Source organism: Oreochromis aureus, linkage group 18 (assembly GCF_013358895.1).
Source record: "Oreochromis aureus strain Israel breed Guangdong linkage group 18, ZZ_aureus, whole genome shotgun sequence".
NCBI lineage: Eukaryota > Metazoa > Chordata > Actinopteri > Cichliformes > Cichlidae > Oreochromis > Oreochromis aureus.
Window position 1 is genome coordinate 19,888,340 of NC_052959.1, and position 18,640 is coordinate 19,906,979.

An 18,640-nucleotide genomic window follows, 5' to 3' on the forward strand; every position below is an offset into this window, starting at 1 on the left:
TGCTATCAGATTAACAGAAAAAACAAACAAAAAACAACGCCGCTGAGAAAAACACGTACGATGAAGCCAAGATTTGCAAAATCAAGCAAATGATAACAGTGTTTACAGAAATTCAACTAAGAGTAGTCAATAATTCTTAATAATTGTGAACCCTAACTCTGTGAGGCTAATAACTGAGCTGCTCTTGAAGAAAATCCAATAAATCTGCTCAGCATGACCCGAAGCCTGTGAGAGTCAGAGCACAGCATGCTGCAGGTGATGAACAAAAAAAAGGCTGTTAATGGTCTTGTGTTTGTTTTTTGTGCTTTTATTATTATTTATTTACAACATTTGAGGTTTTTAATATATTCAAAATGACCAACGCACTGAACTTTATATGCCTTAAATTAAAACTGAATGAAAATATAGAATAAAGGATTATTGTTTAGGGTTTGTTAGTAAGGTGTTTGTTTGCCACTTAAGGCAGTTAGTCTATTATTACCTCTTTTTATGAATGTAATAGAGGTCTTATGTTATCATGCTTCTGATTTGTGCTCCAAGTAAGTTCATGCTCACACATTTGAATTCTTATTTTTGGAACATTTGTCATCTTTCAGTGAGAAATAATAAGTTATAATATAGATGGATAAGCTGAAACTTTTTTTTAAATAAAATCACAGATATTTGCAGGAGCAAATGCAAAAATGAGCTGAGACAGATTACTCAAAACCAAACCATTCAGAGAAGAAGTTCCCTCGCGAATGCAGAAACAGTGGCTTTTATTTCAGTGAACCTCTTCTTATTGTTTGAAATATTGTCAGAAATTCCAGCTACGGTGACAGGTCACTTCAAATCTCCTGATTATTTGCAGGCAGAGACTCCAAATCCGAGGCAGAGCCACTCATTAGTGAACTCAATAAAGCCTGGAGCTTTGGTAAGTCCACTTCCTATCCAGATAGGAGACAAAAAGGTAAGACAGACAGTTACCGAACTCATTTACACATCATAGGTTTTTATTCTAACTGGATTTTCTTTGTGTGGAAGGTTTTCTTTGCGTATAAAAAACATTAGCGCTTAACATTAGAGTAAGAATGAATCCAGTCACAGTGTGTGAAAACTTGCCTCGTATTACATTGTGCAGATTGCAGTAATTAGTGCCGTTGTCAAACAGGCTGTACCAAAATGCAGACACAGATGAACCCTGATCAGTAATTAAAACAAGCATGTTTAGCACATTTTGCACCAGAGTTAAGTCAAAGATCATCTTGTGTTGATCAGGTGTTGATCAGGTGGAGGAAAACATCTTTTACCTCTACATGGCAGCCCAGGCTCATAGATGTGGAGATCATGGTGAAGTTAACGCTCTCGACCTGACCGAGTGCAGAAGTGTGGTTGGCCTGGATTAGGAATGGAGTCACAGGGCCCAGCTGGAATGGAAATTCAGTCGAATGTTTTGGGATTTTTTTTATATATAAATATTTATTTCACCCTACAAAAGGAACAAAATACTTTAGCAGTCTTCTCACTTTGTATGAACCCATGGCTTTAATCTGTGTCACAATGGCGAGGCTAACTTTATCACATGGGACTCCAAGTAACCTGGGCACAGAATAAAAAAAGAAAAAGTCTATCATGTAATCTATCTATCAATCACTGTTGGTTAAAAGAAGGAAATCTGAAGTCTGTCCTGTCATGGATAAATGAACTCTTACCAGATAATCTTGCAGAAGTCATGTGCTGCTACTGCAGATCTTCCTGTTGTGATGATGCACATTCCCATAAACAGACCACAACCAAAGCTTTCAGAGCCATGATGAAGTTTTTTTCTTTCTCCAGAAGCTGAACTGGGAGGATGTTTACCCAGTTGGTTTTTATATCGGAAATCACATGATAAGAAGCAACTTGAAGACCATCAACTTGTCATGTGGACCTGTGGTAAAAGGATTAGCATGATGCTTCATGCAAAATTCATGGCCTCTTTCATACAAATCGATTGGGATTTTTAGTAAGAAAGTACATATTCATGGAGTTTACAAACCTCTAATCAGTGTCCCATCCCAGTGCCTTCACTCACGTTTTTTTTCATTAACTGTGTGTGTTTATGTGTTTATACACCACTCTGTATTTAATCATTAGTCATTATTAATCTCAGGCTCTCTTCCACACTGTGTTTTGTCTTGTCTCCCTCCCATCACCCCCAACGTGTTGCAGCAGATAGCCACCCATCCCTGAGCCTGGATCTGTCAGAGGATTCTTCCTGTTGAAAGGGAGTCTTTCCTTCACACTGTCACCAAAGTGCTTCTTCATAGAGGGTCATATAATTGTTGGCATTTACTCTGTTTTCTCTGTATTGTTGTAGGGTCTTTACCTTACAATACAAACTGCCTTGAGGGAACTGTTGTTGTGACTTGATGCTATGTAAACAGAATTGAACTGAGTTGAAATTGAACTGAGCTCATCTCTTCATGTAACTTTGCAACAACCAAAAGGCTGTTTCCTCTGCCTGTTCTGCTTGCAGCAAATATTAGGGGTTTTTTGTGTGTATATTCATTACTTTGAAACCACTTTATGTTTTAAATAGTGCATTCACACTCCAAGGTGTAGTTTTACTCTGCAGAGCTTTTCATTCCCGTCACTGGTCTCGTTTAAAATTATTGCTTGTATTAATATTTTACACAATATTGTGTTTCAAGTTTAAATCTCTTTATCCCTAAAAGAAAACAAAACCCCTAAAATCCGTAAAAGCAGCATTATGTTGAATCTCCAGTCTGGACTCATATTTAATTGGATTCCAACAGAAACTTCTTGTTTTTTGAAACATGGACTCTCTCCGACCGTCTGTGTGGGCACACAGCCGTTTTTTTTAAAAACAGTCTGTCGTGTTTATCAGATTCGGGAAATTTAACATAACTTGGTACTATATTTCACTTCAGTTATCTCTTTTTTTGTTCTTTTTTGGCCCTCTGGCTGAAAAAGATCTCAAATTGAGCTCAAACATCTCCTGTTTCAAGTGTTCCTGCACGCAAAAGCGGATCGTTTCAAAAAAAAGAGTTTACTTTCTTGGCAAACAAAGAACTAAAAGCATGAACACAACCCTGAGGCATGCACATCTACCATAATACACTTAAATATAAAGTACACTGCGAGCCATGCTTTAACAAGCCCACATCAGACTGACCTCACTGATGCATCTGATGATGTAATGGATAAAAAGCCCTGCAGCTAGAGATCAAGATCTTGTGGAAAGCCTTCACAAATGAGTGGTGACTTTTACAGTGACTTATTAATGTGTAAGCTGTAGCTGACGCTCAACTGATACCCAGTGTTTCAGATGCTGTATAGTGAATCTTTATAGATGTACTTTCTCTTCTACTTTAGTTGGATTTATGTATTTCCTGCCATTAAATGTCCCCTTCTCTGTTTTCCAAACCAGGCATGAAGAAAGGCATAATGAGGATGTGTCTTTTAAATGATAGCGCCATTTAATGAATAAAACCTGAATGGAAGGTCAGTGTTCAGTCACATTTTCTTGTCTGTGGACCATCAAGAAACATGTGCCTCTGCCTGAATTTTGTAGCTACTTGAGGGCGAGTTTTGCAGTACATCACAGTTCATTGTCCTCATAATGCATTGTCTCACTTTTATTTCTTGACACTAATTTATTGATTCACAGAGCCTGAAGCACTGGTCAGCCTAACAAGCCTGAAAATGTGACACAGACCAGAAACAACAATCAGGCCACCACAGCTTTTATTGTCATTCACATCAGAGTTATTGACAGAAAGAACCACAGTCCCCCCTCAGGCAAGGGTACAGCTATGTGTATATTCAATTAAATCAGTGGACAACAGTGGGTATTTAAAACGATCAGAGCATTTAATCTTTTGCCTTTCACATAAAACTACAATTGACGTTCCCTTAATTTGCCTCCAGAGGGCGCCAGAGCACAACATTTGACCGATTTTCTGCTCCGCATACTTTAGGTTATGCGCAATCATATTTTGAATTTATATCTAAATTACAGTGAAAAAAAATGAGAAATTAAAATAAGATTAAGAATACGTTTCCATACACTATTCATAAGATAACCTTTATTAGTCCCACACGTGGGAAATTTGTTCATGGGCGCGAACACGGTGGTAAGTTTGGGCTTTTAGTGATTTTTTAAAAACTTTTTCCAGGATGGAATTATTGCACGGCAAGCATCTTTAATGACTTAAAAACAAAAACAAAGAAGAACTGGTGGCACAAATTTGAATTTATTTTGGATTTTCTTTAATCCACACCGCATAAAACTCACATTAATATTTTAATATGTGATGTTGAAGGTTCTACAGTCTTTCAACTCAACAAGATCTATTAACTTTTCATTAGTGATCATGATCAACTACAACTGATTGTTTCTCTTTGCCACCATAAAAAGAAATGGTTTGACAGCACTCACTGGAGTGACCAATACCCATAACAATTGGAAAGTCCAAGGAACTCGGTGAAAGCGTCACAAGGAGAACTGTAGATTTAAAGTTAGGAAGGTCTCTTTGAGCTATTTCTAAACAACTGCAGATTCCAGGATCATTAGTTCAAACAGTTTTACATAAGTAGAAGTGATTTGGATGTGTCATCACTTTGCCATGGTCTGGAAGAAGATCCAAACTGTCACCCTCAGATGAGCCGAAATTTGTTAGGATGTTCAGGAATAACAAAAGAACCACCAAGACTCAAGCCTGCCATGAACTAGAAACTGCTGGAACACCAGTGTCACTGTCCACAGTGAGGAGAGTTTTCATCATGGACTGAGAGGGTGCTGACCAAAAAAATAAAGCACTGCATGAAAACTGACACCTTCAAGTTCGACTGATATTTACAGCTGTCCACGTGGACAAGCCAAATGCCTTCTGGTGAAAAGTTTTCTGGCCAGCCAAGACAAAGATTGAGCTATTTGGTCACAATGACAACAGGTATGTAAATGGTAAATGGCCTGTATTTGTATAGCGCTTTACTTAGTCCCTAAGGACCCCAAAGCGCTTTACACTACATTCATTCACACACTGGTGATGGCAAGCTACATTGTAGCCACAGCCACCCTGGGGCGCACTGACAGAGGCGAGGCTGCCGGACACTGGCGCCACCGGGCCAGTGTCCGGCAGCAGTATCCATTACAAAACTGGTTTTGTAATGGATAAAGCAGCTAAACATGAAGCTGATGGAATTGCTTTTCCAAAACCCAGACTGCAATCCTATTGAAAATTTGTGGGTTATCCTTAAAATCTGCCTCATTGCCAGGAAACAAACTAATTTAAATTAGCTCTACCAATTCTGCCAAGGAGAGTTGCCAAATATCGAGCCACAGTTATACCTGAATTGTCTTGTCAAGTTGTAACTTGCTAAGGGACATTTGACCAAATATTAGTGGAGGTGTGTGTATAGTCTTGACCCTGTGTGGATTAGAGAAAATCCAAAACAAATTCAAACCAATTCATGTGATTAAAGATGTATGCTGTACAATCATTCCAAACCGGAAAAAGAACTGTCTGCACTCTACTTTTCAAATCTAAAGGTTCTGATCAGGACTGAACAACTGCCTAAGAAGAACATTATCTCCATAAAATCAAACTATATATATCTATTTTAAATGCTTGTTAAAGGCTGAGCTGGGCCTCGGGAACTATAAGTCCACATGAGAGATGGTTTTACTCATGCAAGAGAATCTCCCTCTGGTTATGACCCTCAGAAATATGTCATCCATGCAGATGAACGGGAGGTGACATCTTCTCTTGTAATGAGGAACCCTGCAGTGGTATGGTATGGGCTCATGAGTAACAGCACTGGACAAATCCTTATATTTTTGACTCACTACCTTTATTCTGTATTCCTGCTACTTTGTCTGATTATTTTATGTGCTTATGTAGTTGCTGTCACAGTGGCTGGCAGCATTGATTTTGTTTTTCAGCTTACTATAAGTAATATTGTTTGATTTTCTTTAAATATGTTTAAGTGCTTTTTTCTTGTAAGGTTTATTTTTGCATATTTCTGCGATTTGTTGTGTATTTTGGTCTCATTTTGAGTGCCTGTTTTGGGGAGTAAAACTGAGTCAAAATGTTTCTCCTTTATTGTTTAAGTTAAGAGTTTAAGTTATTGTTAAGAGTTTTTATTTCAGCTCATTCATTAAATGCTAATGAATGAACAACAGAGTAAACTAAGTAAAATAGAGACATAAAACGTGATAGAAATGGATAAAAAAGGGTGGGGTTTCCACAATTTTTAGTCCAAAGGACACAACTTCAACTTCAAGTGGAACAAGGATCTAGAGGTGATGAAATAAAAGCTGAACAATCCTGTTTGAACCACAGTTGGGAACAGTTGGGTTAGAGCAAGACAAAAAAAATAAACATCCATCCATCCATCCATCCATCCATCCTTTTCTGCTTATCCTTGTCAGGGTCGCGGCGGAGACCCTATCCCAGCTGTCTTAGGGCGAGAGGCAGGATACACCCTGGACAGGTTGCCAGTCTGCTGTGGGGCTTAAAAAATAAATAAATAAATAAAATAAACACAAAAAACCCACCACAGCCATATGGCCATTTATTCACTCTGAACATGAAAACTGAACCCAGTCCCATATGTTATCATTCTGATCTATGGAGTCATCTTGTTGACAAATGGATGCCACGGGCCCCTGCAACATGTGATTTAGCCAAACCATTTGCAGGGACGGGCAAGTGCTCACAGGGCAGTTCCCTGCACCAGCAGACCAAATGCTGCTGTGGAGACCATCTGCTGAGTGAAGAGCAAACAGAAAGAGTCACAGTCTGTCTCCCGAAGCCTGCATCATCTTCATATGTCCTCCCATTTGAAGTGGTTACGTGAATAAATCTGTTAAATTGCTCATGCTTTCAAAATAATCTGGTGTTAACATCTCATTAATCACCATCTATAAGAGGTTTATATAGTGTTTTAATAACAGTTAGTACACTTTTGATTAGTCCAGCTCACAAGCAGCTGGGATGAGCTTTAGTTAACCTGACCTGATCGGATAAAAGTTGGATGGATGTAAATAGAAGGTAGCTGCTTCAATACAAAAAATTACTATAAATTAATAAATAATCCAGATTCATGTATTTCTTTATTTTGTCCCGTCTCTCCCAGCTATATTTCAACAAACTTTATTGTTCTCTCTGTCATATGCCACAAGAAGCGTATTCTCGCGATGTCTCGCGATGATTGCCAAAGGCGTTCAGCTAATCTGTCAAAGCAGCTATCTGTACTCGGCTGAAGGAGGAGGTGGGCTGAAGTGAGCAGAAACAAGGTCAGCAGACTGTTTGTCTCACAGTTTACATACAGTGCATTCTAAAGCTCGGTGAAAGTTTAAACCCCCTAAATATACTACTGCAGGTCTGACTCCGCTGCACATTATCTAAAGAGAAGCAGTTTTACTTTGTTCCAGTAGAGCAACAACTTAACGCGTACAGTGCGGGTCTGAAGGGTTTTTTCATCGAGCATACAGTAGTGATGTGTCGGTCGCGAACGAAACGGCTCTTAGAGTCGACTCTTTGAAGTGAACGACTCACCCTCTCTCTCGCACTTTTTTCCGCTTCACTCCGCACGCGAGCCTTGTGCTTTGCGCTGGGAAGAGGGGGGAGGGGCGGTAGTTACAGTAGCACAGGAATAGAGCGGGAGGGAAAGAGAGAGAAAGAGAGCCAGGGACAACAACGTCACATTAGAAAGCTATAGTAATCATCCACAACTGTTTTCAGTTGTGGATGATAAAGGATTCAAAAAGTTTATTCATGCAGGCCCATATGACAGAGAATGTGCATCTTCTTTTTGTTTTCATATTTTAATTTATATTTAATTGTGTTGTGCTTTGCAGTGTTTTGTTGTTTCACTTTAAATTTGTTTAAAAGGAAAAAGCTGAAAATTTAAATAGTTAAAAGTTGAAATGTAAATAGTTGTTTTTTGTATTATAAGATTTATTTATTACATTTTATGTGGAGTGAATAAATAAAAGTATATTTACGGTTGCCGCTAGAGACAAAGCACGTACAAACTCCAAAACACGTACAAACTCCAAAGCACGTACAAACTCCAAAACACGTACAAACTCCAAAGCACGTACAAACTCCAAAACATGTACAAACTCCAAAACACGTACAAACTCCAAAGCACGTACAAACTCCAAAACACGTACAAACTCCAAAGCATGTACAAAACACAACAGAAGTGCTCCAGGATGCTAGGTGCAGTGTTGAGCTTTTGTTACCTAGTGGCTACACAAGCCAGGAAGTACCAACGACGGGATTTGGTGTGTGGTAGTAAAAGTTAAATGAACATTTTTTTGAATTATTTGAATATATATGAGTGCTTGTGTATAAATACACAAACAATACACATATACTTTCAATTGTGTAATTTAAGTGATCTAGGTAGCTCTATTTTGGAAGTTCAGTTAACGCTAGAAATGTGTTTTGGAGTTTGTACGTGCTTTGGAATTTGTACGTGCTTTTTGGAGTTTGTACGTGCTTTGTCTCTAGGGGCCACCGTATAGATTTATATATAAACATATGTAAATAAAACAACGTTGTTGTTTTTTTACATTAGTAATTACTTTTGTGCATAATTTTATATTGTTGTTAACAATAAATTAATTAAAGCAACAAAACAACCTAAAGAGCCGGTTGAGAGCCGAAAGAGCCAGTTCTCTAAAAGAGCCGGAAATCCCATCACTAGCATACAGCAAAGATTTGAGGAAGTAAATGCAACTTTTCAACGCGTGGCTCTGGACTTGTACTTGGCAGTCCAAAGGTCTCGCGCTGGTATGCACTGTAAAGTCAGCAGAGTGAGCGGATGCATTCTCTTTTTGCCAACACACACGCACTGTGCCTGATGTGTAACAGTGCTGCACAGCACGGCCGAAGCTTTACACGGGGACTATAAAACAAAGGATGGATGTTGTTATTTGGCTTCACTGATCGGTAACCAGGCTCAGCGGTCACGTGACGGCGACTGTCAAGCCTACAACAGGTCTTCCACGCGTGCGCATTCAGAGGGTGGAGTTGGTAACGGATGACCAGTGGCAAACATTGACAGGTCTACAGAAGCCCATTTGTTACTCAGTGCTGGTTTAAATCATGTTTTATGTAAAAGGTCGTGGGTAATCCTCTTATATACAGTCTATGAGTAATCCTAAATAAATGTGAGGAATTGAGTCAATAACAGAATCTTAAAGAAGCAGACCTGCTGCAGCCAAAGGCGGGAATGAAAGATGCCTGCTGTTTGTGTTCACAAGCTGAGCAACGTCAGTGACCCTCAGTTACCCTCAGAAATTTATAAGTTTGTTTACTTACAAAGAAATGAACAGTCTCTAATTTTAATGGTAGCTTCATTTTAATAGAGTGAGACAGAATGTCAACCAAATATCTACAAAAAAATCACATTGCATTAAAAATTATAAATTAATTTGGACGTCAGTGGACGGGGCCATGTACCGTAATATCTTTGACGAAAACCTCCTTTTCCCAGCAAGAACACTGAAGATGGGTCGTCCAGCATAAAAATGACCCAAAACATACCACCAAGCACATTGAGGTCATTGAGGGCAAACTCCTATTTCTTTGGAAGTGAGCAAACTTTCAAATTCAGCTGGGGATCAGATAATTGTTTCCCCCTGTGTAAATCATGGCTACCTCTGCAAGGCATTTCTACCTGGCAGACATGTACAGCATCGTCATATTGAGGTAAAAAATAGTTTGAGATTCTTTTAAATGAGTTGGTATTTTATGTTGAAAATGAGCCTCATGGGTGCAGACATGAAAGTGTAGGTAATGTCATTTTTAAAGAGGAGCAGCTCTGCTTTACAAACATAGGATTTCTCAATTACCTCGGCGATCATTCTCTAGAAACTGAAATATTTGTGTGAGAGGCCTCAGGACTGAGATTCAATAGATGTATAAAATAAATAAATAAATAAAAAATGATACTGTATGTCCTTTCAGGTTGTGGGAAATCTTGAACACTCCTCATAGCATCATGTCTGAGTTGAGCGGGAGGGTCCAGACCGTGCTGGGTTTAGTAGATCCAGACCAGCTTGGCCGTACTATGACCCATGAACACCTGACCATGAGCTTCGAGTGCTGCTTCTCGCCCCCTCCCCCAGGTGACGAGGCAGTGGCGGAGAATCCGTTTCAGATGCAGCACATGTTCTGGCTCAGGCAAAACCCGTACAGCTCCCACGAGAACCTGCTCCTGAAGCAGGAGACCGCCGCCGTGCGGGACGAGCTGCTGGCCTACAGGAGAGCCGGCGGGGGAACAATAGTGGAGAACACCACCACTGGAATCGAACGGGACCTTCCCACCCTCCGACAGCTGGCCAAGGACACCGGGGTCCATATCATTGCAGGTGCAGGGTACTACGTGGACTGCACCCACTCTGAGGCCACCAAAGGGATGAGTGTGGAGAAGGTGCGTCCCAGTTTGTGGTGGGGTTTGCAGCTCACACACCTTTGTTAGAAAGTTCTAAGCATCCCCCAGTGCTCTGTTCATGTCCCTGAGTTTGTGTTTGTGAATTTCCTGTTTTACTTTGAAGGTCTGTGTCTCTCGTGTCTAATTAGGTTCAGCTGTGCGTCCCTCCTGTGTGTCTTTTCCTGATTACCTTGTGTATTTATAGTGTGTGTCTACCTCTGCTCGTCGTCGGTTCGTCTGTGTATCTCCGTGTCTGTCTGCCCAACATCCTCAGTCCGTCTTTTTCCCCGTATACTATGGTTTCAGGTTTGGTTTCTAGTTTTCTCAATTAAGTGTATTTCTAAGTTACATTCTTGCCATCCCCGCTTCTGTTTCTCATCATTCACTGTAAATAAAACTCACTCGCATCACAAAAAAAGAAAAAAAAAGAAAAAAAAAAGAAAGTTCTAAGCATGCTAACTCAAATAGTGTGCCCTGTTTCAGTATTTTTTTTTCATGCCTTTTGATTGATTTGAATGGATTTCTGACAACGTTGTCTAGTCTTTTGGTAGCTACACCCGAGAATAACCCTGAGAATACCGTACTCAGCGATATTTAGACACACTATAACTATGCTTTGATCATCTCCTTCAATCCTTAGTAAAGGGAAAGAGGGAAATTAGAAAACGTATTCTCAATAAATGAGCACACGCCAGCTCCTCATTTCCTGACCTTCAGCTTACAGACATCATCATCAGTGAGGTCCTTCACGGCGCCGACGGCACAGACATCCGTTGCGGTGTGATCGGTGAGATCGGCACCAGCTGGCCCATCACGGTGAGCGAGACAAAGGTGCTGCGAGCCTCGGCGCACGCTCAGGCTCAGCTGGGCTGTCCTGTTATCATCCATCCTGGCAGGAATCACGCCGCTCCAGCTGAGATCGTTCGGATACTCCAGGAGGCTGGTGGTGACATCAGCAAAACTGTTATGTCTCACCTAGACAGGTGAGATGTCTCTAAAATAAAGTCATTAAGATACAGCGAAAATTAGGGTGCCCTTTTCCTGTTAGACACACAATTTCCTGTCACACGTGCTCTCTCTGACATTTAATTTGCTACTTTTTCATTTCAGTATCTTAATACATTTTAGTGATTTAGGAGATGGAAAGGGAAAAAGCCTGGACCTTAGTGTCCTTGGTCAGGCTCGTGAGACCGTGTTGCCAGTGACTGCTTGAAATGATGCTGTTTGCTCCATATTTGCTCATTTTTAGCTGCTGAAAGCTTTCTGGTTCTGAGTTACAGCTGGCCAAAAAGTCCTGAGACACCCCTCATTTCTTTAAATTTTGCTTCTCAGCAGCCAGACTTGTATTTTTTTAGGTATCCTTGAGCTCTCCAGACTTTCTGAAGGTCTTTCAAAGTTTTTCTTTGGCTGCTATTTCAGTAATTTTATACCTTTTATATTTATACCTGACCATATTTAGAGGAATGCTCTTTTAATTACTTAACACAGGCCCATCTAACTTAAGGGATGAATCAAAGTTGTATGTGTATAACATGCAACTTAGCAAAGATCCAGTTTTAAATTGTATCTTTAGGACCTGTTGCAAGCAGCCAAAAACACATCATTTGTTCCGACTTTTTTAGTTGAACCTATGAAAATGTCAAAGATAAAACAGTTTATTATTTTTACACAAACAAGGTTGGTCTTAACAAGGTTGCATCTGGCCCTTCTGTTCACTGAAGCCTCATCAGAAATGATTTCAGTGGAGGGGAGGATGTCAAGAAGCCTTTTCATTAGAGAAGGGAAACGGGGAGAAAGTGATTGAGGTATGCCAAATTACAGAAGAATAGGAATGAATATCAGTGGTAACAGGTTTCATGGATTGATAATTCAAATTTCAAAAAGCACCATCTTTTTTCTGATCCACCATGCATCACCATCTGGAAAGCATCTTTGCAACAGCTTCGTTTTTCCAAACAAAGCATCATAACCGTTAGCTTTATTTTGGCCTTTTTTAAAGGACAATATTGGATGAAGGTGAGCTGCTGGAGTTTGCTAAGTTGGGGAGTTACCTGGAGTATGATCTGTTTGGAACTGAGATGCTGAACTATCCGTACAACCTGGACGTGGACATGCCCAGTGACAGCCAGAGAGTGAAAGCGTGAGTAATGATTTCTTCTGTGTGTGCGTGTTGTTCACTATTTTGAAACCTCCAGGAATCAGTGTCCAGCCCAGCAATCCTTGTGTTTGGCGCTTGACTCCACCTTAAATCTTTTACTTTCACTATAAAGAAGAGCTCATCATGTAGTTGTTTTTTAAAGTAACGCTATATAGAAACACACATTTTCCATAACGTTAAAAGAGCTGAATAAGTTATGCTCATGTATATATGTTGTTCCTATATATGAATGAAGGCTAAAAGACCGAGGCCCCTCATTTTTCACCCCACTGTTTTCTCGTGTTCAGCCTGGCGTTTCTGGTGAAGGAGGGCTACGAGGACAAGATCGTGATCGCTCATGACATCCACACCAAGAACCGCCTGACCAAGTACGGCGGCCACGGCTACTCTCACATCCTGAAGAACATTGTGCCAAAGATGCTGACGAGGGGCATATTGCAGCACCAGGTGGACAAGATCCTTATCGACAATCCTAAATGCTGGTTGACCTTCAAATAATTAAAAAAATAGAGGCGCGAGAAGAGCGAATTCACCCGGCTATTATTCGTCTTCTGATGACGACTCGTAATGAATACTGATCACGATCCAGAGTCATGCATTAATGTGTTCTTAAGCTGATACAGCAACGAGCTTGCCACCGTTGTATGTAAATTTTTCTTTAATTTCACTGTTTTCAGCAAAGCAAAACGTCCATTATATTTCAAAGGAAAATAATTACAGGCTTTTGGATTTTTTAGAAGCTCTTTTAATGCAAAACATGTTCTCTTTTTTTAAATATTTGTGATTATACATGATTCACTTTGTAAGCAAATTAGTAAAGGAGGCCTTGCAGGGTCACGGTGCCTGTTATAGCACGAGAAAATCTTTTGCTCGTCAGTAGAAGTGTGATTACAATCCAAGATAAATATTTCCAGGTGCTCACAAACACGGTGCTAATTGATTTTTTCAATTTTTTTTTATTGTTATTTGCAATTTCAATGTCATAGCTGCTCTCTTTGTATTCGTAGGCGACACTTATGCAAACACGTTATATGGAAGGGAAATAATGAGCGCATTACTAATCAGTATGCTGCTCTGCTCTTGACACAATGTGGCTGTGTTAGATGAGTTGTCCTGTTGCCCCTCGGTGGGTGTCTGCGTGTCTATGGGAGGCTGACTGGCTGGCAGGCCCGGATGAAGGACATGTTCTCCTCTCATCTGGGAACAGGTGGCCTCGCAGGGTGACTTCGCCACATGATCAATGGCGCGATCGCCACAGCTGACTGTGCGGCGTGAACAACTATCTAACTTTGATTAATCTTCTGAGGAGGATTACAAAGTGAGCGTGAGGATTTAATACCGCACTACATTTTACATCTGAATTGACAGTCGACTCTGGAGGAGTTTAATAATCAGCAAGCAGATTGATGAGCGTTATATAACATATCTGTCAGCGGTGGCTGTCCAGTTTTGTGACTAACCACCAGACCACCATGTTGTCTCAACCAGATGCCATGTTGACACACGCAAGAAAAACGAGTTACACTGATGAATTCGTGCATCAGTACGAATGGCCCTTTACAGTTTTTTCTTTTGAAGTCTCTTAATGTTGCACAGTGTTAAAATGTCATTTTGATTAAACATGCATAACTACAGTTTTTCAACATTTTCATCCAAATTTCACCCACTGTGACTCTTTTTTTCCTTTAAATAAAGCACACAAATGGTTTAACAGCACTGTAAGCGGTCATGTCAATATATATATATATATATATCATATTTGCACCTATTGGTGAGTCATCACATTATAAACTTTCCATCTACAGTCACTGGGATATGTGTAACCACACGAGCTACCGTCTGCAAACTTAATTCATAAAGCAGGACATTTCATTCAGGGAGCACGAGCAACACTAATCAATGTGACAAGGGTACAAGTGGGTGCTGTACAGATTAAAACTGTTATTTTGGTTTTGTAATTACACTGTCAGCTCGTCGCTATTGCCCAGCAGTTTTCTGTTTTTGCATGACCTCCTCCACATCACTGCTGATTCTGTTTGAGTTATAGAAACGGTGAGCTCTGTCTCTAATAATCCAGCTGACATTGAACTGAGCACGAGCGGTGAAGCAAGCTATATGCAGAGAAGCTCTTTTTTCCTCCCAGTCCCTCTCTCTCTCTTTCTCGTCTCTTCTGCAGATCTGTCCGTGTTTCAATCAGCGTACAACATGAAGCCGGAGAAGGTGCTGTACTTGTTATTGTTGCCCCCGTGCGCCTTTCCGCCGTCAAGCTTGATATAAATCTCGTCCCCGGGTTCCAGGTGAAGAACCACGCTGTTGCTGGCGTAGTCGTAGTTCTGGTCGGCGTCTTGGGCGATGGCGCTGGCTCTCACCTGAAAGGCAAATGTGACAGTTTGTGAAACGGCTTCGTTTCGAAATCAGAACCGCGGACAGCTCCACGTCTTATCTTGATTTGAAGCTTTAAACATCCCTCACGTAACTTTCTTTGTTTCACAATACCCAGGAAGTGTCGCTCTATGTGCAACTTGTGCGTAAAAATCCCAAAAGGTCTACATTTTTTGCAAGCAAACTAATGTCATAAAAAAAAATCAAACAAACAAGCAAACAAAAGAAACTGTGTACTGTAAACAAGACTAAAAATAAAACAAATCTTTTCTTTTTTTTTCATAAAGCAATCGTGAGTTGTTCTACCTGGTTGTTTTTACAGAGGTCAGCCCACATGCTTGTTCCATCCCCGCCTCTCATCAGCACATGGTAAACAAAGAAGTAAATCCCCGGTATCGAACAGGTGAATTTTCCGCTAGAGGGATCATAGTGGTTTCCGAGGTTTGTAACAACATCGTCAAATTTCAGTATTTCATATCCCTCGTGCTGCTTCTTCAGTCCTGCATAAAAGGCTATCTTGGGGACGGTGTTGTAAGTGGCTGCACTGATGGCACCGTTTGGCCCGTTCGCTCCCGGTGCCCCCGGTGAACCCGGAGGGCCAGGTGGCCCCCTCTCCCCGGGCGGACCGGCGGGTCCAGGTGGCCCGGGTTCGCCCATCGGACCCCTGGGACCCATCCTCCCGACGCGTCCTGGCTCTCCTTGAGGACCCTGGATGAACGTGGGCAGCGACTGAACCAGGCGGTTGTCTTTGATCGGGTTGGTTGCCTTGGCTGTAGCCGTAGCCGCGGTCCCGTGGGAGTCGCACACCATTTGACAGGATCCGAGCATCTCATAGCGAGCAGGAGTTCCGGCGGAGTTCACCACCACCGGAATCAGAACCACCAACCCCAGCACCAGCGCGACGCCACAAACACCAGTTGCGATCATCTGCGCTCTTCGGATTCGCTGTGATCTCCCGGGTGGATGGTCTTCCAGCCTGCCTGCGGAGGATATGTTTGCTGGGGGAAGAATTTGACCTGCTCCTGCACAGCCCTGCAACTTCTGGAGACAAAATAGTCCTTTAAATATTTGTGCGCGAAAGTAACCATCCACAACTTTTTTAATGCCTCGCTTTAAGCGTCGAACTGGTTCATCCCCACTTTCTCAACGCGCGAGAGAGCATCAGAAGAATCGCTTGGAGGAAGACGGCAGTCTGCGTTATGCGGTGCAAAGTTTCTGCCTTCCACGATGCCAAAGGAGAGAGTGGACAAGAAATTAACCGTTACTCGATTCTGGGTTTGAAGAGTGGGAGGAGGGATGGATGGAAGTGATGGATGGGATACAATCGGTGCATTTCTTCAGTCAAAAGAGAGAAGGTGAACGACAGACAAACTGATGCAACTCTGAAGCACTGAAACGTGACTATTTTATTTTATGCAGTCGATTTTGAAATAAGGGAGCAACTTTACTTAAAAAAAATACAAACATTTAATGCAGAGGGCTTTGCATTACTTCCATTGATTATTGTAGCGTTACATCCCACAACATTTTATCAGCGCCTATTGGAACAGCTCTAAAGGTCCTCAGCATAATTAGGACCATTTAAGACAAAAAAGCTATACCCCTTTGACACCTGGTCACACCTCAGCGGCTCCCTGTGTCCAATTTATCATTTGGAAAAAATCCATACAGCCACTGATAGAAAGAGGAGAGTCACTAGGAGCTGGCAGTGAAGGATGACTTTGCACAGATATAGTCATGAAATGAATGCTGAGGCAATTCGATGGGAAATAGGCTGAAGTTACTTATTAATTACCAATGGGAATTTACCATTTCCATCCATTAGTTTAACAAAAATGTTGTAATATTGTCTTATTAACCCAATTCAAATGGCCCCAGCAGTCTCTCAGTGCCCCATGCAGATAAAAGTTAAGCACTTCTAAGGCTTCTGTGAGATTTGAGTGATGAAGGGCTAATTCCTGGTGAGGAGAGCAGATGATGATGTGCTCATGAATGCAGAGGATGTCACTTTGTCGATGGCACCTCGCTGCCAGGTGGGAAAGATGGATCGCAGAGGAAGAAAAAACACGGATGGTCCGGCTTGTTTTGGAGGAGGAAAACTTTGATTACAAATTTTATGGAAGTCAAAATGCAAAGTGTGTTTGTGGGATCGTTGAATCAAAAGTTGCCATAAGAAAGCTGCTGGCTGTGCTAAAAGTATATGCTGTTTAAATGGTGTAAAATTTCACAATGAAAACGGTGTTACTTTACAAACTTAGGTCATCAAACCCATCAACTAAAGAGTTCAAAGGTTATATATTTATGCTATGTGTTTATATAAAACCGCCTCAGATCAAGGGTTTCATAGAGTCCATCTGGCTTTTTACATATTCTCAAAGACTATTCAATAATTTGAAAGCAACAACCACAATGATAACTGCAGGTGTAAATGTAGTGCAGGGGTGGGCAATCTCAGTCCATGAGGGCCGGTGTCCCTGCACGTTTTAGATCTCACCTTGGGTCAACACACCTGAATCACATGATTAGTTCGTTACCAGGCCTCTGGAGAACTTCAGGACATGTTGAGGAGCTAATTTAGCCATTTAAATCAGCTGTGTTGGTTCAAGGACACATCTAAAACCTGCAGGGACACCGGCCCTTGTGGACTGAGATTGCCCACCCCTGATGTAGTGGGTCCTTACATGTCAGTGAAAAACTGCACCTCAGATCTCTATGTGTGAAAAACTACACATGTGTGAGCATTTTTGCAAGGATTTGTTGTTGGGTTTTTTTATAACAGATTTAGGGGGAATAATGGAAATGGAAATAAAACCTGCATACATTCACAATCAAAGAAAGCCGCATGTAGTGGCATTTAGGCCGGTGAATGTCTGGCTCTGAAGGGCATTCACAGTCAGTTTGAAAAGTGAGCGAGTTAATGTCCAGAATACCGGCTGGCATGTAGCTCGGCCATGAAGGCTCTCCACCTCTGTCTGTCTCAGGCCAGTGAACGATAAAGGGAAACCAGGTTTTAGATGTGGTTTAAATGATTCATTTAAAAATGAATCAGTTTCTTAGACTCACAATGCATCAAGGCCTCCTCTCTATGAAAGAGGGAGACTGGAAATCCTCCAACTGAGAAATAATCAACCAGCTAACAATGACGCATTTTTGAGATTCAAGATGAATCTCCTATCAGTATTCTGTTCTATAAATCGATTCTGGTCTATAGTTTTCTTTGCTCATATTGTCCTGAGATCACTCACAGAGCTGAACTACCTGAACAGAGTGTTGATAGGAAAAAGAAATATATGAAGCTTAGAATTTAATGGTATTCTTTATTTAAAGACCATAAAATATGACATCAGTTTTATGTTTGTTTTTGTTACTTTTTAAAGGAAAAATTCATTTCAAAGTTTGTTTCTTTTTTACTGCAGATTGCATTGCCATCATATATGGATAATAAGGATAACTAACTAATATCTAATAACTAATAATGATTAGTCAGAACAGCTTAGTATGGTATATGCTTGGTATAAGCTTAATATGTAATTTTCATTTGAATGTAATGTTAATAATGCAAACAAACAAACTCAGAAAATATCACAGTGGCTAGCCAAGATTAATTTAAAAAGTATATAAACCTACATTTATTGACATGATGCATTCAGAGTGTCCCATACT

The 18,640-nt window shown here is 40.9% G+C and overlaps 2 protein-coding genes across 3 annotated transcripts; one reads left to right on the top strand and one right to left on the bottom strand.

Annotated features, from left to right (window-relative positions):
- Positions 1-7,196: 7,196 nt before the first annotated feature.
- On the top strand, positions 7,197-14,311 carry pter (phosphotriesterase related). Of its 2 annotated transcripts, none has more exons than XM_031733595.2 (5): positions 7,197-7,285; positions 9,972-10,437; positions 11,155-11,420; positions 12,437-12,577; positions 12,883-14,311. In XM_031733595.2, exons 2-5 carry the CDS (start codon positions 10,006-10,008, stop codon positions 13,091-13,093), a joined length of 1,050 nt encoding a protein of 349 aa, XP_031589455.2. In that variant the 5' UTR covers positions 7,197-7,285; positions 9,972-10,005; the 3' UTR covers positions 13,094-14,311. The 2 variants fall into 2 exon arrangements, with proteins under 2 accessions (XP_031589455.2, XP_039458715.1); XM_039602781.1 differs by lacking the exon at positions 7,197-7,285 and adding an exon at positions 8,755-9,066.
- Positions 14,312-14,432: 121 nt separating this feature from the next.
- c1ql3b (complement component 1, q subcomponent-like 3b) lies at positions 14,433-16,169 on the bottom strand. Its single transcript, XM_031733597.2, has 2 exons — positions 15,284-16,169; positions 14,433-14,964 (listed from the first exon to the last, which is right to left on the bottom strand). Exons 1-2 carry the CDS (start codon positions 15,902-15,904, stop codon positions 14,785-14,787), a joined length of 801 nt encoding a protein of 266 aa, XP_031589457.1. The 5' UTR covers positions 15,905-16,169; the 3' UTR covers positions 14,433-14,784.
- Between the last annotated feature and the right edge of the window lie 2,471 nt (positions 16,170-18,640).